The following is a 23457-nucleotide window of genomic DNA, read 5'->3' as shown; positions in this document are numbered from 1 at the left end:
ACAAATTAAGTTAATTTGGATATGCAGAAGATATGAAAAATAAATTTAAGGAACCGCAGAAAGCGGGGAAAGGAAGTTAAGTTTTGAAATGTCAAAAGGATTGTAAAATCGGTGAAAAGGATAAATAAAATAAAAAAAACTTGGGGGGGGGCGGTCCCCTCGAACATTGGGCCCCTAGGAGTTGACTTCCTACGCCGACCGGTCGGGAAAGAGGGAGGTTTTCTCCCACGGAGCTGCTGGGCACAGCCCAGCCCCCTCCGCGCGCCTTCCCCAGGCTCCTCGCCGCCCAAGGTGGGGCCAGCCGGGCCTCGGCGCTTTCCTTTCCTCCTGCGCGCTAAGGACGCCTGAGCTAGCCGGGCGTCGGCTCCCTCGCCTCTGGGTTGGGCCCAGGTAAAGGCGGAGAGAGAGATGTCAGGAGGGAGGGCGGCCCGACACGCAGCGCTGTAATGAGTGTCCCACAGTCGCCGGGGGCGGGGGCCGGAGGGCGGCGGCGGCGGCGGCTCCCCGCCCAGGCTTGCAAGTTGAGCAAAGCATCCCCCAAGGTGCGGCTTGGCCTCTCCGGTGCCAGCAGGGAGGGGACTGGCCGGTCTCCTCCTCTTCCCCAGTCCCCGCCCGCCGCCACCATCTCCAGCAGCGCCGCGCCTTCGGCTGCCTCCTCACCTGGACGCCGCCGCGGCTGCTCAGCACCACCAACACCTGCCTCTCTCTCTTTTTCTTTCTTTCTGTTTTCCTTTAAAAGTTCCTACCTTGCTCTTCATTCGACCCCTCCCTTCCCCTTCGGATCCCCTTCCCCTCTTTAACGCCCACCCCCGGCCTTTGACCTCCATTTTGCCTCACCACCTTTGCACGCTTTCTCTCTTTTTTGGGGGGGACGCTGTCGCTTTTGGGGTTGCCTGCCCGGAACTAACTCCTTGAGGACTTGCGCCTTGCGAAGGCCGCTTGCTGCCGGGCGTTGGAGGGAGGGGAAGAAAGCGCACGAGAGCGCGCGCCAGAGGGGAGCAGCCTTTCGCCCTCCAGAGAAGTTCATGCTTTTGTTCTGATCTGTGTGGGTTTCCTTTTCTGATTCTGAGGCACCCAAGTCTGAGCCAGCCCAGCCGCCAAGATGAGCATCAACGGATCCCACCCCAGGATCAACACGGTGGGGAGGATGGTCAGAACCGACTCCGGGCCGGATATGCGCTATGATATTAACAACCATGCGATGCTGAGCGGCGGCGGAGGTGGAGGAGGAGGAGGAGGGGGAAGCAGCCATACCCACACTCATAAGATGTATTACATCCAGAAAAACTACGGGGACATGAGCTCTGAAGGCTACACGTAAGTGCAACCAGTCTAGAGATCTACTATCCAGATTTTCGTCTTTTCCAGTTGCGCACGCGTTAAGGCGCGCATTTGTAGCTCGCTGTTGCTAACCCGAAGCGGTTTATGGAATGGTTCCCAACTTTGATTTGTGATCAGATCTCTCTGTATGTGAACAATAAATCCATCCATTCATTTGATGCCGCCCCTCCCCACTTTCCACATTGCACTTAATTTATTGGTGGAGAAGATAGTGGTTGCATTTGGAGTATTGGCAAAGCTATTTCCTCAGGGGCCTCTTTAAAAAAAAAAAGTGAGCGCGCGGCGAAGTTGATAACTTTTTGTTGCTGGTTCTCTGCAGGTTCTGTGTTTTGAAGTCTGGCTCAGTTGCTGTTTGTTGTTGGATTTTACAGCGGGGGTGGGGAGAGAAGGGGCTGATGAGAACTTTTTGCAAGTGGGGGGTGGGAAGGAGGAATGCTGGGGGGTTTCCACCAGTTATCTCAGCCCCATTGAAAATGTAAAGTTTCATGGCGGCTCTTGTCCTTATCTCTTACATGCCTTTGGCTGATAACCTCCTGGATGAGTTCCAGCTAAGTTTTCCCAGATAAGGATTCTTTGCAGTAAAAGAGACTTCCTTTGTGAGTGGGAGTTGCCAAAAATCGAGGCTGAGAACGTCTTCATCCTTACCCAGTTCTTTAAAGTGATACAACTGCTGAAGGATAATTAAATGTTGCTAGCTTTCCCATGAGAAAGACTTTTGATTTATTACCCCAGAAAGAAAAATGTGTTGTTTTCCTGTTCAGAAGGCACTGCTGTTTACAAGATAACATGCACCTGTGAGCAACTTCACACATTACATTTCCTTTTTTTAAAAGAAATATTTATTGAAATTTTTTGAATACAATACATAAATAATAAACAACATTACTTATATCATAACATAGTTTCACTTCTTTGGACTCCCTCACGTCTCCCACTCCCACTTACATCGTTATAAAATTTTTTCAAGCAAATTATCATCTTGTTTACAACCTTGTATCCACTCATTTAAATAGAATCTAGCAGTTCTCCAGAAAAATTCATATTTTCCTTAATCTCACTTATCGTCAAGTTCAGATCTAATTCAGTGGTGGACAATTATTTATGATCTAGCATCCTTCTTAACATTCAACCAAATTACGATATTTTTGTAAATAAATCTTGAAAAAATCTTGTCACACATTACATTTCCTATGAAGCTTTTAAGTGCACCCAAAAGGTATGCCACAAATGTTTTCCAAACAAGTGTATCAGATTTATGAGGGAGCAGTGACTGGCCTCACCGTCTTGTGAATTGTGCAGTCCTTCACATGTGTAGTTCAGTAAACATGCATGTAGTGGGAAACTGTAGACATTTGTGACTCAACGGTGCACATACATGCAGGTTGTGTTATTTCTTAATGTGGAAGTGCATTCTGTAGAAGGAAAACATTGACATGTGAAACATTCCTTTGTCTTGCTTTATTATTTACATTTGATTGGTTTTCATTTAACTGTGGCTCATAATGTGGTTTCAATGGTGTGGTTCAGCTGTGGAAGAGGTGGACTAACTGTGATGGGAGTGCTCTTCTGAGCATTGCTCTTTTTACTGAGTCTGATACCATCCCACACATTTTACTTGCAGATTAGAAGTTACCAACTTCTGAGGAATGTGTTTTGCAGTTCAAGTTCGCAGAAATTTCTTCCTCCTTTTCTTTTAACAAAGGCCAACTGCTTTGCTTAATGAGTTTCAGCATATATATTTTTTAATAGCTGGGTTGTAGTTTGTTAGACAGCTCAGAAAGGACTTTTCCTCTGCACCATGGACACCCCCAGATCCTTGTTTTACTACTGAATTGTTGCTTTTGACACAATCATCATGCACTACTCATGGATGCTACCACTTCAATGCTCTCAGCAGGAGCTAAAATGCCACAAAAGGTGGGGGGAGGACTCTCTTTGCTATGCTAAATTAGGGGGTTTCAGCAGAAGGTTACTGAACAAGTGCTGGAAATAAAGCAGGATGATTGGCCAAACCTTTCCAGGTACAAATCCAGGTTGCATGTGGCTGCTCTGATTAGCACCATGAGCTCAAATCATCATGAATGTGCAGTAAAAATGACACCTGGAAGCTATTCCAGTAATGGTGCCACATTGGTGTGTGGTGTTCTAGGAATGTAAAATTCCCAGAGGAATGTAGATAAGCTGCTATAGGAAACCAAGGACGAGTTGATCTGTCGGCATGAATGATAAAAATACAAGTTCACAGTCCACCTTGCAACGCAGCTGTTTACTTTTTCGGAACTTGGGCTGCACTTTCTGTGTGGGCGTGTATCCACAGGCAGCTGGTAAAACAGCATGCTTGTTTTCAAGTCCCCCTAATGTGTTCTGTGTTTGAAGAATCATTCCATTCTCATCCCCACCCTGCCTCATAACCCTCGGCACTTTATTTCTTCTGCTTTGTTTATATTGCTTCTCTCTCCCCCCCCCCCCCGCCGCAATTCCCCCAAGAAACTGGGTGTAGGCAGCTTAGCAGGGCAGCTTCACATATATTTTACCTATTCATTCGCAATATTTATATACCACCCAATGACAAAAAAAGTTCTCTGTATGGCTTATAAGCATACAATAATGCAAAGTGACAACAAATCCAAAACAGACTATAGCAGCAGAGCATAACATCAGAACAAGTGATCTGAAAAGGACTAAAATTTTATTTTAGATTGAAAAGCCTGGGAAAATAAATTATTCACCTGATGCTGAAAAGACCATAATGGAGATTTTACATACATTGTTCATGTGCAATATATCGAGTTTGAATCACGTCATACATCAGAACAGTTGCAGTTGTGTATTTTTATGTGGAAGCAAATCGAATCAGCATTTGTTGGTCTTGTAAAAACTCCAGTAGAAGTTTTGTCTCAGTGGTATACACTCAGAATGTATTTGCTTAAGGCTAGAAACCTAAACTCTTCTTCAGGTTGGGACAAATAATCTAATTCATCCAAAATTGTTAATCCCCATTTTACAGATGGGGAATGGAGGTTGAAAGAGATCTGCCTTAAAAGTACTCACTGAGTGAGTTAAAAGTACTGAGTGAGGATAAATGGGGTTAAGTTCCCAGTCTATTGAAGAATGCTTCATGCAATCATGCCTTTCTCTTGATAACAGGAGCATCTAGTGGGAGATATGCCTGTGTGAATGAAATATCACAAATGAACACATGGGTAGAGCTTTCATATGTTGTTGTTGTTGTTGTTGTTTAGTCGTTTAGTTGTGTCCGACTCTTCGTGACCCCATGGACCAGAGCACGCCAGGCACTTCTGTCTTCCACTGCCTCCCGCAGTTTGGTCAGACTCATGTTTGTAGCTTCGAAGACACTATCCAACCATCTCATCCTCTGTCGCCCCCTTCTCCTTGTGCCCTCCATCTTTCCCAACATCAGGGTCTTTTCCAGGGAGTCTTCTCTTCTCATGAGGTGGCCAAAGTATTGGAGCCTCAGCTTCACGTTACATCACCACAAACGCAATGTTTTTCAGTGGAATCAGTTCATACATTAAGTACATAAGCTATGTGCACCAGTTCTAGTGTTACAATTCTGGAGCATTCTGGGCCCAGTTCTCCCATTCTAAAATTAAGCCTTAATGACCTTGGAAAATGTGAATAGGATTTCCTACATATCTGGACATTCAACCACCCTAGGCTAGCTCAGCAACAGCTATGCAGAGGCAAGATAATATTTAGCATATGTAGTACAGTCTGTGATCATGGGCAGGCACTCTTGTGGATGTGGAAAATGGCAGCAATGCAGTAGGTTAAATATTTTGCCAGGCTGATTAATTTCACCTGTTGGATTTTTACCTGTCATGTAGCTGTTAAGTGCACAGGAGCCCTGAAGGAATTAAACCTGGTAACCATACACAGGATTCCAGGAACTTTCCCTCTCCATTGGAATTAATACCATGATGCTTACTTGGGTGTTGAAAAGTTCAGGGCTCTATAAGTATAGGTTGACTTTAGCAGTCACGGTTCTTCATCTCATTATTACTCTTCCTTTTGTGTAGGACCGAACAACTCAAGGTGCTCTGAGCTGTTCCATCATTTTTTCCAGTGTGCTGCTGTTGCATATCAGCTCCTTTGTGCTTGTGTGGCTGAACAGGGCCACCATACAAGCCTGTTGATAAATAAGACTTCAGTCCTAACTCCACATACCGTGGAATAAGCTCTGTTGAATTCAATAGAACTTCCTTCTGAATACACATGGTTAGGACTGCAGCCTAACTGAAGGTATGCAATAGATGTGCCTGGTTCATTATGACCCTAGTTTGAATCCCTGTATAAATTGCTATACAAGTAGCTATGCTAAACTATTTATATAATTTTGTACTTTTTCTGTTGCAGAACTGGAGGCTAAGTTTAGGGCTGGTTTCCAAAAATTTAGCGTCTTGCAGAACTTTATTTCAGAAAGTTGAGTTACTTGTGAGTATAATTTGGTGCCTAAATTCATAAAGGAATGCTGGCTCTGTATTGTTTCAAAAGGATCTGCCCACTTGTTTGTTAATCAGTGATTTACTAGTTAGAACTGCACATAGTACTGCAAGTTTCGCAATGTCTTGCTTTCTTGTATTTCACAGGTTAAACCTTATCAGGGCCCAAATTGGAGTCTGATTACATGGCAGATTTACACCCTTGTCAGCCCAGCAAAAGCTGCCAGCAATTTAATTACTATCCTATGTAACCTCAGAAGAATGTTTCAAGATAGACCCAGGACTAGAAACCTTGCTTTTGTCTTTAGTGACAGCATAGCTTCTCCATGAATTCATCCCATGAGTTCCCTTGCTGAAATTAGTTCAGATTAGATTAGTAAACCTGGTAGCAGAGGAAGTGCATTAGGCAATAGAAGGCAGTAAAAACAATAACTCCTATCTTTCCAACAAGTAGCAATTTTCCTGAAAAGCATGCAGCATTTCAGAGGAGCACTTGTTAAACACAGAATTCAGTGCATGTTTTCTTGATTTATCTTTGTTCCCTTTTTGCCTGCAAAAACTTCTGAAACCTTGCACCCTTCTCGGATATGTGTCTTCAGGATCAGGCGTTTAGCCCATTTATTATTTTTTTATGAACTGCATCCAAACAGAAATACTGCTCTCTGTGTGTGAGTGAGAGAGAAAGAGAAATATGGAAATTTAAATGCGAAAGTGACGATACTTCCATCTGAGTTTCAGCATAGTTACCTTTGGGGCGGAGTCTTTGTCCTGCCAAGGCTTATTCTGTCGCCCTTTGTTCATTTTATTAACTAGTACCTTGCTCAGGTAGCATTGCCAGCCTCTCCCTGCCCTGAGGGCTTGAGCAAGCTGTCTCTGTAATGTTCCCAGCTTCTGTAACCCTGGGAACTGAGGAAGAGGGTGGTTTCTGTGGAACCTCAATTGACAGGGAATTACACTGCTGCCCTCAATTGCCAGCCTGTTTCTGCAATTCAGTTAATTTTTTTTTATAACACCCTTAGCACTGTTTTAAACCAGCAATCCCTTTGAATTGTGTACACTGCAGAGCACAATAGTTAAAGCTACTCCCAGTAGGTTTGAGATAAACCAAAGGTCTTTATATACCTCTAGCGCAGGCATAGGCAACCTCGGCCCTCCAGATGTTTTGGGACTACAACTCCCACCATCCCTGACCACTGGTCCTGTTAGCTAGGGATGGTGGGAGTTGTAGTCCCAAAACATCTGGAGGGCCGAGGTTGCCTATGCCTGCTCTAGTGGTGTTGGCTTCTGTAACTACAGGGTGGTGGTTGCCTCCTGTCGACACACAGTCTTTGCAAGTATTTACTCGATGAACATCCGCAGCACTATGCTATTTGTACAGGTGTGTGTTGATGGGGGGCGGGGCGGTCCACATATTTATTTTGCTCAGATCTTTAGCCAGTTTGATGCAGGATCCACAACAGTGATGCTGAATGAGATAAAAATGATGGTGCACCATGTGGTAGAGTAGTGTGGGTTCTCAAATTGTGGTCCATGGATCATTGATAGGTCACAAGCATCATTGAGGAAGTCTGTGGCATGTCCTCATTTCAATGTCCGTATTGTTTTTTAATTGTATTTCCCCCTCTGCTCTGCAACGTCTTCCGTTTCTTAACGTTGCATGCGTTTTAATGGTGCTGAAATTAGAATTCTATGGAACGCCAATTGCAATACAATAAAATGCAAGGAGCAATAAAAAGACAATTTTTAAAAATGCACAGCATCTGGCACAGCACATTACATTTGTGATAAACACCATTGTAATAATTAAGAGGTCCACTAAGACCATCAACAATTTACAGGCCTCCGTTGGGGGAAAACTTTGGGAACCACTGTGATAGAGCATTGGATAATCATGATGATAAAACATGTCTGCTGAAAATATTATGATTCTGTACTTATTACTTTTTTTAAAAAAAATCCTGCCCTGCCCCATGTAGTTCAGAGTACTCACCTATTTTCTCTTAACTACAACCCTGCAAGATAAGCTAAGAGATAGTAACTAGCCTAATGTCACCTATTAGTTTTGCTGGCTGTGTGGAAATTTGAACCTGGGTCTCTCGAGTCCAAACTCTTAACCACTACATCCCTCTCACAGCTTCCCCTCTCACCACCCCAGACCCCCCATTTAGGCTTGAAAACACCTGTCTATTGACACCAGCAGAAGGTATTTTCAAGCCTAATTCCAGCATGTAGTTCTTGATCTCTTTATCTGGTGCTTTTATAACAGGATGGCCATCTTCAGCCAGGGGTTTTTCTCCATTATGCTGTTTGGAGGTATAGAGGTTTATAGAATAATTTGCATGCATTATCTTAGAAATTCTACCAGTGACATATACCGAGGTCAAGGTTATTAAGTAGCTTGCATCAGGTTACCTAGAGAGTTCATGGCAATATTTACCTGGGGATTTCCTGCCTCACAATTCGCACTCTCAATCACCATGTTACCACTGTTCAATACACACACACACCGTAATTGTTTCCTTTAAAGTTGGCCTGCGTAAGGTTTTCAAGTCTATGGTACCTGCATTGATACTTACGATCATAACAGCCGCTTCAAAATCTGCTGTAGCAAATGTCCTTCTGATGTAACTTGCACTGGCAAGTTGGAATAGCAGACTGAACAGTCATGCAAAGACCAGAATTGCAGCTTAATTTTTTAAAAAAGAAATTGGGATCTTCCTATGTCTCTGTTTTCAGAGCCCTGCCCTGTGTGAATAAATACACCAAGTCTCTTCTTTGCTAATAAAGGAAGGCTGCCACCCCATCACGATATCCCAAGTTGTGCATTAGGAGTGTCCTGTATATGCCATGACTAATGAAATGATCACACGATAAAAAGCAAAGAGCAGAATCTGCTTGCCAAGTACACTTCAATTGTACAGAGCTAATTATCGCAGGTGGGTTAGCTCAAGAGAGGGAGAGAGAAATGATAATAATAAAATAAACCCACTAGAAGCAAAGAGTGCTGCAACACAGTGAATCTTTAGTCATGAGGAACTGCAAGAGGGATAAGCCTTTCATTAGAAAAATGGGTGAGGCCTCTTTGCCACAGACTCTGGGAGAGCTGCACATGAAGCATTGTCAAAAAGTTGGGTGTGCTGAGGCAGCATGCTTGATGCCCAGATATTGTGTCATTAACTGTGTGATGATTCTCTCTTAAGTCAAATGATATGGGGTACAGAGTCCTAAAGGAGTGAAGCCAATGTGTCATAGTGGAAAGGCTGCAACACAAAGAAGTCCTGTGTTCAAATCCCTGTTCGGGCCCAGTGCAGATTTTTAGTCTGCTACTCTCTTAACCATGGCAAATGGATCAGAAGTAGGTTGTGGGCTTGTATAATCCTCCTTTTTATCACCATTAGTACTATTGCTAACCATGGTGAACACTTAAAAAGGTTGTTTCTTGATCAAGGTCTTGCATGCCAACTTTAACTCTCATTTCAAGAATTGGTTGAAAGAATTGGGAACTATAGTTAGCAATGGTTTGCATGTAATGCTGAACCATGGTTAAGGAGAACAAAGCAAGGGGAATTAATGCTGGAAAGTGACTATGCTAGGAAAGTGCAGGGAACGTACAGTGGGGGATAACGTCACTGAATAATCCCTGGAAAGATTAATGTTTTGTTTTGCTGTTACGATTCTCCAAAGCTAGGAATGGGCAGTGTTTTGTGTGACCTCAGGCTGTTGTTAGCATTTTAAAAAGGAAGTAAAGTTCTTTATGATTGCAGAGACAGGTTTGCCATATTTATTTATTGGAGCAATTTATTAATTGCTTCGTGTGTTTTTTTGAAGTGGTATGCAATGTATAAAAGGTATAAAATTTGTAATTATCCAAATAGCCTTCAACCTATTAAAAAAAACAAGCAAACAGGCTGCTTGGCACATTCCTGGGTTAGTTTTGAAAGGGACAGACATTGGATCTGTCTTATTTGTGCCATTTAACCTTTTAAAGGTTTAAGAAACAAAACCAATGGAAACCTAATCATTGCAGCGCTCTGCAGCTGGTGCGGAATGGGTGTGTGAACGCTTTCAAAATAGTAATTACTAGTGGGGTAGATTTACACTTGATTTTCATTTCTGTGCAAGTTGCATTCAACCACAGTTGTAAATGCCAACAAAAGTTTATTCTGGGGTTTAATCTTTTTGGTGGGGAAGTATCCAATCTTGGGGGCAGTGAAGTTCACAGTTATGTATGTTTAAGATCGCTTTGGGATTTAAAAAAGGATAATAGGTGTGTGATGGATCATGGCACTGTGAACAATTGATAACTGGGACTCTTTCAGAACATCTCCACCAGCAGATGTTTTGAAGTAGGTATCATAGGTGATTTAGACCGGTGGAGTGTGGGTAGGAAACGTGGCAAAGATAGGGATTGATTGAAATGGGATTTGCCTTCTTCCCTAGCATAGAATCATAGCATTGGAAGGGACCTCAGGGTCGCCTAGTTCTGCTCCACTGTCAAATAGCTCTTATCATCAGAAGATAATTTTTAATCAGATGTCTGACAGGTACTTTAGAGGAGAATCTTGGCAGACCTTAGAGCAGGTATAGGCAAACTCCGGCCCTCCAGATGTTTGGGACTACAATTCTCATCATCCCTGATCACTGGTCCTGTTAGCTAGGGTTGATGGGAATTGTAGTCCCAAACATCTGGAGGGCTGAGTTTGCCTGTGCCTGCCTTAGAGCCTCGCAGTGGGACAGAGTACATTGTATGGTACTTGACAAGAGAGAGGAGTCCTGTCCTCAGTGATCCATGGCGTTTCCCCCAGCTATTTCTATTCATTTCAGAATCAGAGCATCTCCTGAAATGTTCTGTACCTCTGATCTCATATATTTACCCACCTCAAGACAGTGGTAATACGTTGCATCAATATACAGAAAAATTAATGCACATAATAACTGCTTAACTCCCTTTTTCTCTATGCCTCGTAGGCTGCATTGTTTCTTTAAGGGTTACCATGTGTAATTAAAGTCAGAAGTTACTGTTGCCTGCATTATCTCCAAGTGATGCATCAGTGACTGTACAAAGTCCTTCAATGATTTAATCATGGCATACAGTATTCCCCGCCCCCCCTTTGCATCTGACTTCTTTTATCCAGCGTGCCTTTCATTCTAATCCCATGCTTGTTCAGACAGGTTGGTTGGGAGGTGAAAATAGAAAGCACAGTTCCTTTTTTCACATGGGAGAATTGCTTAATTATTTAAATATGAGCAATAAGAAGTCGCAACTAATTCTTGTTATGCACGTTCTCTCTCTCTCTCTCTCTCTCTCACTCATTCTCTCTCTCTCTCTCTCTCTCTCTCTCTCTCTCTCTCTCACACACACACACACACACACACACACACAGCTTATCTAAAAGCAACACTTAAAAGAAGCTTTTAACCATTCCTAAAATTTAATAGTAGTCAAGAGTTTTTCTTGTGGGGCCCCACCTGAGTAATACTGCCCAGAGGTTTCTTCCTAGGGTGGTGTAGCGTTGCCTGCACACCCCACCCACATCCAGGGAAGGGTGTGTGTCTGGGTAGGGCTCATAGGCAGCCATTTAAGAGTTTACAATCTAAATAATAATAATTAGGGCCAGCTACCGATCAGCCTTTGTGTGAAAGCGTAAAAAATGAGAGGAGTCCTTATTCCCATTTACCTCAAACTCAAACAGACTCCACTCAGGGTGGAGCAACTGTATCACATCTGTGCATACCTGGGCATGCATTCTCACATGCGCACACTTTGCTCTGACCTTTCCATACAAGTTGGACAACTTCTGTACATACAGCTGAATGAATTGGGCTATGCACACTCATGTTAGCTGCCTCATGCAGTAGCATTTTGCTGAGCTAGGCCCAAGTGTGGAGCAAAAAAACAGTGCTTTTTTGTGATACTCTTTCTCTGTGACACTCAGGATGCATGGACCGTTTACAAAGGGGGACATGAAAAATCTGACAGGTGGCTGTTGCTGAAATCAACAGCAAAAGTTGTTGATTTGCAAACAAAAAATGACACCTAGCAGTTCGAAAATGCATGCAGGGAGAACGGTAGGAAATGAATGTTTTCATTATTTCAGCAGAGATGTTTCATTTACTCTCTTTTTCCCCACAGTGCAGGAGACTGTGGGCTCCTCCGTGCATTCAAGGAGGGGACGTACACAAAATGAATCAAAAGCTTCCTTTGCTTTCTTCCAGTCCCTCGCCTGAATTCTGGGCCAGTAAATGCCAGTCTCTTATCTGAATGCTGGATCAACAAATATAGGTGGTCCTTCCCATAGTGCCCTTGCTCTGAGCTGGAGGGAACACAATTTCCTCAACAATAATTGCGAGCGATCTATTCGCAAAGCCTCCTGTCACCCCTTGATTGATTTCTACCTATGCTTTAGGAAGCATTCCTATGAACTTCACTTTATGACTCACAGTGGCATCAAGGTACATTATGGACACTGGTAGGGTTTACGTTTCCATGGGAGAAAATAGGTGGCTGCTTGTGCTCCTTTGGGGGTTCACAGACTGCTTTGGGGGTCCACCTCTCTGCTTTTTCTCTTCTGCCTCCTTCAAGGGCTTTGTCTAAAGTGGGAGGATGGCCATGAGAAGCATATAGACTGGAGAAGGCATCAGCAGGACGTACATGAGGTCACATAGGTGCCATGTTTCTCCTTAGAAGTCTTCTCCATTTGGCCTGGAAGGCGGACCTGACAGAGCCATGCCCACCTGTGCTTCACCTGGCATCTTACAATGCCATGCGCGGAACAGGTGAAGCCACGACACCCAGTTCCAAAAGAAGAATCTGGAAGATTTAGGAACCCTGCTTGAATATGTCGTTTCTGAGCTTGTTTCCTTTTTCTGTCGCCCTGACGGCAACAAGGCAGCAGTGTTAGAAACTGGCATGGAAAAGCTAGGAGCCAGAGGGCTTCTGGGACCTGGGTTGTGGGCGCCGAAACAGAATGTCTAGTCACCACGGGGGCAGTCGGGTAGCAACACTTTTTATTTATTATTTTGATATGCATGAACTAGTACGCAATTCACGTAAGTGACACCTTGTTAATACCACATTTTTAGCAGAAACTGTTAGCATTTTTAGCAGAAATTTGGTGTTTACAGTAAAAATATTGGTAAAGTACTTCAGTTTTCAAAACACTCTGCTCTTCATTGTTGAACTGTTTAACATATTGTCTTTCCTTAACACATACTTAGAGACTTTGAAGCACATACATTTCAGTAATCCTTGAGTGTCAGCCAGGTGCAAAAAATGGCACCCAGACTTTTTGAGGTGCTCGCAAATGGAGAATCTTTAGGCGCAAAATGCTAATTTCGAAGTCTGAGTGCAAGTGTCAAACCTAGCAGTTGCTCAAACATCACGTATTCACCTTTCCCCAACCTTATTTATTCTTTCTATAGCTGTCCATACTTGATTTTACAATCTATGCTGGCTAGTTCTGGAAACACCCAATGCACACTCACACACCCAACAGACTCATAGTGGCTTTGGAATTACAGTTGTGCCCTGGTTCTCAAACAGAATCCGTTCCGGAAGTCCGTTCAACTTCCAAAAACATTCGAAAACCAAGGCACGGCTTCCGATTAACTGTAGGAGCTTCCTGCACTCAATCAGAAGCTGCGTCGGATGTTTGGCTTCCCAAAAATGTTCACCAACCGGAACACTCATTTCCAGGTTTGCGGCGTTCGGGAGCCAAAACATTTGAGTCTTAAGGCGTTCGAGAACCAAGGTACAACTGTACAGTAATGGCTAACTGTGGCACCAGAAATAAGCCGCAGTGAGCTTCAAGTAAATATACTCCTCCCCTCTTCTCTCTTCCAGCTGAGAGGAGATCAGAAGTTTTCACTTGTGTATTTGATTAGCTGCAGTTTAGTTTTTCGTCCAAACCGTGAAAGCCAGTCACTCAAAACTATGGTTTGTTGAAACTTGGCAGCTTTGTTGCCCAAGATGTGAATTGACGTGTTTCAGCAAACCAGATTTTCTCCGGATTCGAACATTATGACGAATTGTGTTCAATAAAAAATGCAAGTGGAAGCTTCTATCGCTTCATGGTTGTACCAGAGGAGGAAGGGGGGGGGGAGGCCTGTGCTAGCCTGGGGCTGTTGAATGTTTTTTCCCTGTAGTTTATTACTATGTCTGAAAGCAAGCAGTATCACTGGCATCTGTGACAGTAGCTTAGAAGACACTTCTTTTCATATGATTCACACCCTTTTTTTTTGATGTAGTGACTTTGCTGTATCGGTTCTCTGTGTCGCGGGTTTCATTTGCACACACCCATGTGTGGTTAAATCTGGAACTTGCCACATGAGAGCAATCTATTGAAAAATACCCCCACAGCAACATAGTAAATGCTAGAGTTCCACTAGTAAAGGGCACATCCCACTGAAATGGTCACAGTGCAAAACTGATGTAGAAAAGCCAGGCCTTGGGAAAAATGACTATAAACATCTTTCCAAGTTCAAGGCTGAATTACATATGCATGTGCAACAGCACGTGAAAATGATTTTGGTTTGCACTCAATGCTAGTTGTAGTCAGAGTTAGGGTGGATTTGATTTAAATCACGATTTAAATCACTAGTCAGTAAGACTTGATTTAAATCATATTTTTTTTACAGAAAGACTCATTCTTGCTTGCATAATCTTAATAATTGCAACCAGATGAAGGTTTCATTTTTGAAATAATAAATTTTCAGAGTAGTTTTTACAGTTATATCCAAAAATTCTGATTTAGTTATACTATTAGAAATACATAGACAGATAATTATGTAATTATTGTGAGGTTTAATAAATTAACTGTATGTATTTGGACAACTTTTCTGCTGTACTTTATTGGAAGGAGAAAAACAATCATTTCCTTAATAACAATTTAAACAGTTTATTTAACTAAAACAATAACATTATAGCATATGTATCCATGTTTGTTAACTGATGTGGTTAAATGATTTTTTTTAAAAAAAAACAGACTGAGTTTTAGCACACATGAAAACTTAAAACAAATCCTTATTTCCTGATGAATAGCCTTTGTAACTTTGTAACTTAATAATGTAACTTAAATAGAAAACTATCTTTAGAAAGATTTTTCCTCCAAACACATTTTATTTTAAAATCCGATTTAAATAAAAAAAATCCAATTTAAATCAAAACTGATTTAATTTTTTTAAAAAAATCTGATTTTATTCATTTTTTTTAGAAAATCACCTCCGTGGTTCGAGTAGACCTGTTGAAATTAATGAACATGGCTCACTTAATTTCTGTTTCTTTTTTCCTACTCCTTTACTTTGTTCGATCATACATAAGAGCCTACTTTAAATTTGGAGGGGTAGCCCTTGCTGTCATACGACGGAGTTATTTAGAGGCTGCAAAGTTTGGCAGATATTAAAAGTATTGTGCATTTGAACAGCATTGGCTATTTTGAATATTGCCAGTTATCACTTGATGTTTAATTCATTGCTTTATGAACTTGCATGTAAAGCCATAATCTCATTGAAGTCACTAGGTGAGCAATACACATGCTGACTGTAATAATTCACTCATTAAATCATTATTATTGTTATTGTTGTTATTGTTATGAGAGAGCTCTTGAATCTGAGTGCCCAGGATAGAATTTAGCTTACGCTGCAGAAAATAATCAGTACAAGTGAATGTACTTAGCCAGCTGGATTAAGCTTGGAAGTTTGTTGGTTTACTAAAGTATCTGTTTTAATAGAGGTGCTTCGATTTGGGAAATGCCTGAGCTTGTTGGGAGAGCTCTGATGCCGTCAGTGAGGTGTGGCTCCTAGTTTGCAGCACCTCACCCATAGACAACTAGTGCAGGCTTGCACCTGTGGCTGAACGCAGCATGACCAAACACTTGCAAAGCAGCCTCTCTCACACAGCTATCCTTTGTGTATATTCTATATAAAGCGGCCTTTGAAGCAGAACACCCCTTCCTTTAACAGGGAGGTTGTTTCAATCTGCACTTTGCTCTGCTCCCCCAAAAGCAGGCTGCAGCAGTGGCGGGGTGGGAGTTGAGGAAGGCCCCATCTCCCTGCTGCTGCCCCTAAAATAAGTAGGCAAGGGACTTTAATCTCTGCTCATCTGTTGATGACCAAAGATGAAATCCTGTTGTCTAGGCTTTGTGATCCTGTTCGCTGCTGGGAACAGAGGAGTGAAGGATTAAACCCTATCCTTCCAAACCATCAGCTGACAGAACCAGTGACGTCAGCTGGTGGGTGTTTGGGGAAAATGGCCTGGTGAGCTACATTCGACAAGCCAGAGGTTTCCCAACCTGGTAGCATACATTTTTAAAAACAAGTTATCCAAAGCTTGTAGTCCCTTCTCTACTGTACTGGTACATTTTACCTGCATAAAAGGAGATTTTCTAAGCAGACTACATTACTAAGCTGTTCCTGTTAGAAGCACAATTTCCAGAATGTATTTTTCTGCCTTGAAAGTAATAGAATCATAGAATTGAATAGCTGTTTAGTCTCACTCCCTGCAGCAGTGCAGGAATCTCTTGCCCATGAGCCTGAGATTAAGAGTCTCCTGCTCTATTGACAGAGCTAGCCCAGCTCAGTCTTCCAGTTGACAACACAGAATTCCAAAAGATGGTTTTCTTGGACTGTTATCACTATGGAATCATTGTGTCTAAAAAGACAGATTAAGTCTCAGGTACGGAAATCCTCTGATTACATTGAACGTGTTTTGAGCTCTTAGGAATACTTAGAAATGGAAAGAACTACATTATTGGGTTCCAAACAGGCTTTCTGAATCCACTCTGATCCCTTCTCCTTGGACGTATATAATCCCAAGCTCCCAAACTGTTTCTGAATATCTTGTTCAGGATAGGATCTGTTTACCTGTGAATACTGTTCTGGATAAAACTTCAGTAATGGCAGAAGTTTATGTTTTTCTTCTTCTTTCTTACTACAAAACCTTGTCATGCCTGGGCCCTTAGGCGCTGTTACATAAAAGCTGGTTGGCAATACCCTCACCAAGATGCCACATATATGAATCGGGAATAGTATCTTGTTTTGTAGATTGGTTGAGAAAGCAAGGTCTGTATTCTCTGTCAGGTTAAATATCCATAACAGGTTCAGAATATCAGGTACAGGCTTCAGTTTGAGCATTTATCATCATCATATCATCACCACCATCAGTGCTCTTAATACTTTGTAGTACAATGTAAGTGAACTGCTGTCCCAATATTCTTTTAGCCTAAATTTAGACAGTTCAGAGAGGAGGTAACAGAGGAGTTGGCCAAGGATAACAAGGGATGGGTATAAAATCAAATACAGTGGTGTGTGCTTTGGCTTCATTTGGAGTGCGATCTTAGTCCAGATTTCACAGAAGGAGGGATTTGAAGGAAGACAGCTGGTGTCATATATAATTCTGGAGGAATTTACAGAATGATGGGCTAGAAGGGAGAATGAACTGAGCAGTTTTGCACTTGAGTATTCCAGCTGTCCTGGTCTTCCTGTGTGTTTCTAGGCTAGACTAAGAATGTCTGTTTCATACACCATTCATCCTTGTGTTTGTTTCATTGGCAGAATGGTAACCACAAGCCAGTATTTATTTATTTTTTACTTAGCTCACATTCCCACCGTGGTTTTTATGAGGCTGCAGACTCAGCATTGTAACTCTTTTGTCACACACACACACACACACACACACACACACACACAAAGGAGGGGCAAGTGTATCAAGGAGAATCTCTGTGAAGCTGCACAGGTTACAACACTTTAATTTGAATAAGGTGTGCTGCTTGCCTTTGGAAAATGCATTTAAAATCCATGATTAATTACATCTGTGTGATTAATTCTCGGTCTCTCTTTCTCCTTCCTTAGCCACAATGGAACCGGCACAATGTCCAGGCGTCAAAACACCATTCAAGACCTTCTGCAAAATTGCTCTGATTGCCTCATGCGTGCCGAACTCATAGTGCAGCCTGTAAGTTTCGTTCCATCCCTGAACCTATATGAATGCTAACCTGGGAGATGCTGTTTCCCCATTCCGAATGAGCAAGCGAGAACGCAGACCTCAGAAAAAGTGCTGCGGAACTGTTTATTACAGAGGTCACCTGCTTTTTAAGACTTGTGTGCACTTCTGGCTTTTTTGAATAAGTTCTGTGGGTACCAGTCCCTCTGGTCATTTCTTTCCCTGCTCCCCCGGATCAGCTGCACTCTCGTGAGATGGAAAAAGATAGCAAGTGCACACACAAACGTAGTTTCATTTTTCTAAGGTAGAATTCAGGAGAATTAACCAGAGTAGAAAGAGTGTCGTCCTCCAATTCAAGGAGAAAAGGTATGATCTTCTGATCAAAGGAGTAGTTGGGGGTCAGGGAGCTCAGGGGTTTTGTAGGTGCCAAGAAGATGCTTCAAGGGTTCCGTTGCACCCATGTTGGTGACCCCTGGTTTAATAGGAAGGAAGGAAGAGAGGTTCTGTAGCTTAGTGGTGCAGCACCTGCTCTGCAAACTCAAAGGTTCTAGGTCTACCTTTCTCAACCTGTGGGTCCCCAGATGTTGTTGAACTACAACTCCCATCACCCCTAGCTAGCAAGGCCAGAGCTCAGGGATGATGGGAGTTGTAGTCCAACAACATCTGGAGACCCATAGGTTGAGAACCACTGTTCTAGGTTCAATCCTTGGTCTCTCCAATTACAAGGGATTAGCTAGCAGGAGATGTAGAAGACTTTGGCTAAAGACACTTGAGAGCTGATACCTATCTGAGTAGGCAGTGCTGTACTAGATGGACAAACAGTATGGTCTGGTGTAAGGCAGCTTCCTGTACAAAACATACCTATCTGTCCGAATATTAGAGAGAGGGGGGGCAGTATGACTATAATAGCATGTACATTTATTTACACCCTCCCCCAGTTCATCCCAAGGAAGAGCATATTAATGCCTACTGGTTCCTGTATTTACACACATCTTATTAATAAACAGTCACAGCTCCATGTTGAGGTCTGCCTCCTTGCTTGCTCCTCTGCTGCTGGGGCTCTCCCTCTTCTTTTTCGGGATTCACTGTTTTGACAGCTCACACTTTCTAGGACAGCTTTCTAGATTGTTTGCCGAAATGCCTATTAAGAAAACGCCCTCTTAGCTGGTAGAACATAATCTCAGAAACAAATCTAGGAGGAATGAAGTGGCCATCCAAGCGGCCACTTACCAGGGAATAAGGTTGGGATTGACTTGGTATATAAAACACAACCCAATCTTGCAAGTGACTGTTCAGGGGGAATGATTGCCACTTGTCCACCTGGCCAATTGCTCTTTACTTGGATAGGCCTCAATTCTCCAAGGAGGCCATGTCCTGCTCTGCCTTAGCCAAGCTGCTTTGGGGTGGCTATTACCAATGGCCTGTAGTGAGACTTTATTGAACAGAGAGCCTTGCTATGAAACCTGCAAGTGCAATTTGTTCATTCTCCTTCCTGGCCTCAGATGTTGCTAGGCCTTTAACAAATGGCGTTTCCCTGCAATGCTACCATCCTGGTGTTGAAAGGAAGGCAGGAATGAACCAAGAGTTAATGGGCAAAAGCTCCCAAGCACCCGAGTCGCTCACACAGGACAGCTTCCCAGGAGATTGTACCCAGCAGATCCTTCTTTAGACCCCGCTTGTCACTTGTTTCTGTACCTGGTGTAGTTTAGGCATGATAATAATGATAATGGATAACAGCAACGATAAATAATACGCCACATATATTTCAAATATTAGCTGTTTCATGGGTTTCAGTGCATTACCGACAGAAAACTTGCAGCATTAAAAAAACGGGAGTTTAGAACATCCTGCACACGTTGCCTCCTGCTATCACATTATTTTTGTGGTGGTGGTGGGGCTTTTGAACCAAATATGGTGATTTTTGGTTTGTTTCCTTTCACTTAGGAGCTGAAGTACGGGGATGGTATCCAGATTAGCAGGAACCGAGAGCTGGAGGAGTGCTTTGCTCAGGCAAATGAGCACATGGACATCCTCGATGGGCTGATCAGAGAAATGAGGCAAATGGGGCAGCCCTGTGAGCTGTACCAGAAAAGGTATCGCCGTTCTGTTTTTGTCTCCTGGCCTTTTCCCACAGACTTCTGTTTACTATATGTGGGCTTACCTCAGTTTACACTTAGCATAGTCCAGGCGCTTGACTCTGCCTCGTATTGAATCAATAAATAGATGCCCATGAATTATACGAGGAGGTTTGTACCAGGTATGTGCTCTCGTGGAGTCAAGTGGTCCTTTTCATCAGGCGTACCAAATGCCAAGCCATTCAGTACTACAGTAAATAGTGGTGCTGCATACCTGTATTGGGAAATTTTTAACGTTTGATGTTTTATTGTTCTTTTTTTATGTTCTGGAAGCAACCCAGAGTGGCTGGGGAAACCCAGCCAGATGGGCGAGGTATAAATAATAAAATTCTTCTTCTTCTTCTTCTTCTTCTTCTTCTTCTTCTTCGTCTCCTCCTCCTCCTCCTCCAGGACTCTTGCTCATCTAATGAGACTGTGTACCTTGAATTTTTAATACTATTTCATTCTGTGGAACACAAAGCATGGATTTCCCCCTTCCATTCCTATTGTTTTCAAACCAGGAATGTCACGTTCATTGCACTTATTCATTTGTCTTAAAAAAAGGGAACAAAAACAAAACTGCAGTGAATGGTCTTAGTGAATCAGGCATCTAGTGCATTATCCCTATATTCCACCATTGCTATTACTGGATGTTACCCAGTAAGTTTATAGTGCAGGGGGGAAATGGAGGACTTTATCCCATATTTTTCATTACAGGCTTATGGTAGCTCAGAGCCTGCAAATGTATTCCCCATCCTCCTTTGCTCCATCTCTTTCATCTTGTAGCCCCTTGACATTGTTCTCCTTCATTGTCCTTTCAGATTGCTTCAGCTTCAAGAGCAGATGCGTGCCCTCTACAAAGCAATCAGTGTACCTCGTGCCCGTAGGGCTAGCTCCAAAGGTGGTGCGTTTACCTCCCAGAGTGGATCGGGATGGGACGAATACACCAGGCGTTGCACCACAGAATGTCTGAACTGGATGAGGCAGCAGAAGGTAAAGTGTGCTTCGTGTTCTGGCTTTTGTTGAGAAAATGGAACTGCATTTTTCTCCCCTCCACCACCAACACCACACCAGCCAGTTCTTGTTCTGTCAGTTCAGGGAGTGGCAGGGTTGTCTCCCTGGTTTCCTGTCGCCGGCGTTACTGTGGCTTGCTGGGAAGGGTGAGGTGGGGAGATTGGTGCAGTGCAGACGCAGTGACAATTCAGTGCTCCTGCCAAGGTGTCCCTCCCGGTAAGCCACAGCGACAGGACTGCTGAGAGGCAGTCCCCTTCCCATTGTCTGCTCCTGGGCACGGCACTTTCCAGCCTCAAAATAAAATATCAGCAGGAGTTAAGGGAAAGTAAGCCAGCCCCTTTCTCTTGAGTCTGTGTTGTTTTAGAACCTTCTGGACGCACCTATTGCAAGCTCAGAACATTCACCCAAGCACAGCAAAGATTAACTCTATGTACACAGTGCATTGCTACAGTCATCCTATTTCTGCATAAAGGAAAGGGGTGGGGAAAAATAATGGTTCAGACAATAACTGAAGGGGAAAAAAGAATACAGTGGACAGAAAAAGAACCAAATGAAATATCTCATGTGGCTGGCAAATTGGAAAATGGAAAGGAAAACAAGAGACCTGCAGATATGGCAATAAGGCATTTGCTAAAGGGGGTTGCAGTTGATTTTTATGGTGTGGCTTCTTTAAGATGACTGTTTGAATGGCAGCATAATTTCCCTACCTGTTCTGCAAGGGAGCAGGCACCCCTCCTATAGCAACCGCCTCCGCCTAGGAAGCCCTTGCAGCATTTCAGCTGTGCCAGAGTCCAACTATGGTCACTGTTTACCTACCATAAATGTGAAATGCTCTTTCCAAACAGAGCAACGTCACCTGCATAGGGCAGGAAGCAGGAGAGGATGACACACACAATCACACTATTGCTACATACTCTGCAGGTACAGAAGGGGAGATGGGGCCTCCTTTTAAGTCCCTCCCCAAATACCTGCCATGTTGTCAGCCCGACGTGAATAGGCTTCCTTACCTAGCTGCCTTCCAACTTTCTTATCTTACCTTGACCTTCTCTGGCGTTGCGTTCTGTCTGCAGAGCCCAAGTTACAGCATGCCAAAGAAATGTGATACGTAGGGAAGCCCTGCCGGTAGATTTTGTTTTCTTGAAAGTGTTTTGTTTTACTTCCCTGTCGTTTTGGAGATAGGAAAGCCGTGGGCTTCGGACCTGGGTTGGGTTTCTCTGGTGGGGCCGGGAGCTGGAAATGAGTCACCTTTTTCGTTCACACGCATTGACAAACGTTCATTCTTGCTGCTGCTTTGATGGCTTTGGCTCACAGCGAGCTGAAAAAAAGAAGGAATAAAGTTCTTTTTTTCAGATGGCCGACAGCCTAAAATGGCTTCACTTGCTGGAGCCATTCCAGCTTCGCTTAAGCACAGGTGTGGCTCAGGGTGGTGTCTGTGGTAGCGTTATTGCTGTGCTGAATCATAATTAGTTCTTTTAAAAAAAATAGCAGCTGATACCTGATTTTGAAGGTAGAAATATCCTACACCATTCAAATGGGCAGAGCTTTTTCTGAAACACAGCTCAGCTCTCCCAAGTGACTTTCTTGCCCAAGGCTGTTTAGTGTCTCCCTTCCTCAGTGCACTGTCTGCAAAATGGGAATCTGAAGAGTTGGCATGTGAAAGAATGGGATAGGGCACACTTCTTAATACTTCACGTTATCAGTACTTAAATATTGGCTGGCCATCTTAATTTTCACATGTTAAAAGCAACGGTAACACATCCTAGCAAGGACTGTGTGTGTGTGTGTGTGTGTGTATAGAAAGAGCTAGTTTCAAGTTCCAATTATTACAAATTTTCTTAACTTTACCATTTAGAAAATACGAAAGTTTTTCTGTCATGGTGTGCATGGAGCTAAGGGCTGCAGAGCAACAAGACATGGTGCACAAATTTAATAGTATTTGGGCGATTGCTTCACTAATGTGGCTGGAAAGGGTGGCTGGGTGGAAATTAATCTTCCCTCTAAAAAGGTGGCATGATAACTTGGCTCCTGCTGGTCTATAGCTACCTGCAGATGCCTTCTGAAGTTCTTTGGTGCCTGCTCTACTGTGGCTCCTAAAGGTAGTTTTATTCTGTTACCTTCTCCCCTGCTTTGTAGAGCAGTAAGGGACATTGGGGAAGGCTTTAGTCTTTTCCGATTTGCACGACTCCTGTGAAATAGTAACCCCAAGCAACTATAACCCAAGCAAGGATAACCACCTGGTAACAGCCAAACCATGTCTTCCTTGCAAAGCAGCGCTATATACCTTTGCTTGTGCACCATTGTTTTAATTTTGCTTCACATCGGCACCTATATAAATAAACCACTAAAGAAGATGCGCATTCTTCCTTTCAGTCTGAAATGGAGTTAGTAAAATGGGGATTTGATGCGGCAGCTATTGAACAACAAATTGCCGACCACAGGAGATTCCATAATTCCATTGGAGACTATCGCTGGCACTTGGACAAAGTCAAAACTGACCTGGTAAGATACTGATTCTGCTTCCTTGATTTTTTGCATCACTGCCTGTTTTAAATTGCTAACTGGCGGTTTCACATCTGGTGAAATATTT

At 43.1% G+C, this 23457-nt stretch overlaps 1 protein-coding gene across 3 annotated transcripts in view; it reads left to right on the top strand.

Annotated features, from left to right (window-relative positions):
* Window positions 1-321: 321 nt before the first annotated feature.
* The window catches only part of DSP (desmoplakin), a 47618-nt gene continuing 24482 nt past the window's right edge, over window positions 322-23457 (top strand). For 2 of the 3 annotated variants that reach the window (XM_083747107.1, XM_083747106.1), the window contains exons 1-5: window positions 332-1317; window positions 17652-17754; window positions 19687-19835; window positions 20678-20849; window positions 23241-23369. In XM_083747107.1, coding sequence (XP_083603233.1) covers window positions 1103-1317; window positions 17652-17754; window positions 19687-19835; window positions 20678-20849; window positions 23241-23369 — 768 coding nt within the window. In that variant the 5' untranslated portion in view covers window positions 332-1102. Of the gene's footprint in view, window positions 1318-17651; window positions 17755-19686; window positions 19836-20677; window positions 20850-23240; window positions 23370-23457 lie in introns of all 3 variants that reach the window. The other variant, XM_083747105.1, reaches the window with a different exon arrangement.

This window comes from Podarcis gaigeae (genome assembly GCF_964106915.1).
Source record: "Podarcis gaigeae genome assembly, chromosome: 7".
Taxonomy (NCBI): Eukaryota; Metazoa; Chordata; class Lepidosauria; order Squamata; family Lacertidae; genus Podarcis; species Podarcis gaigeae.
The sequence above is the reverse complement of the archived record's forward strand: the minus strand, read 5'-3'. Positions and strand labels throughout refer to the sequence as shown.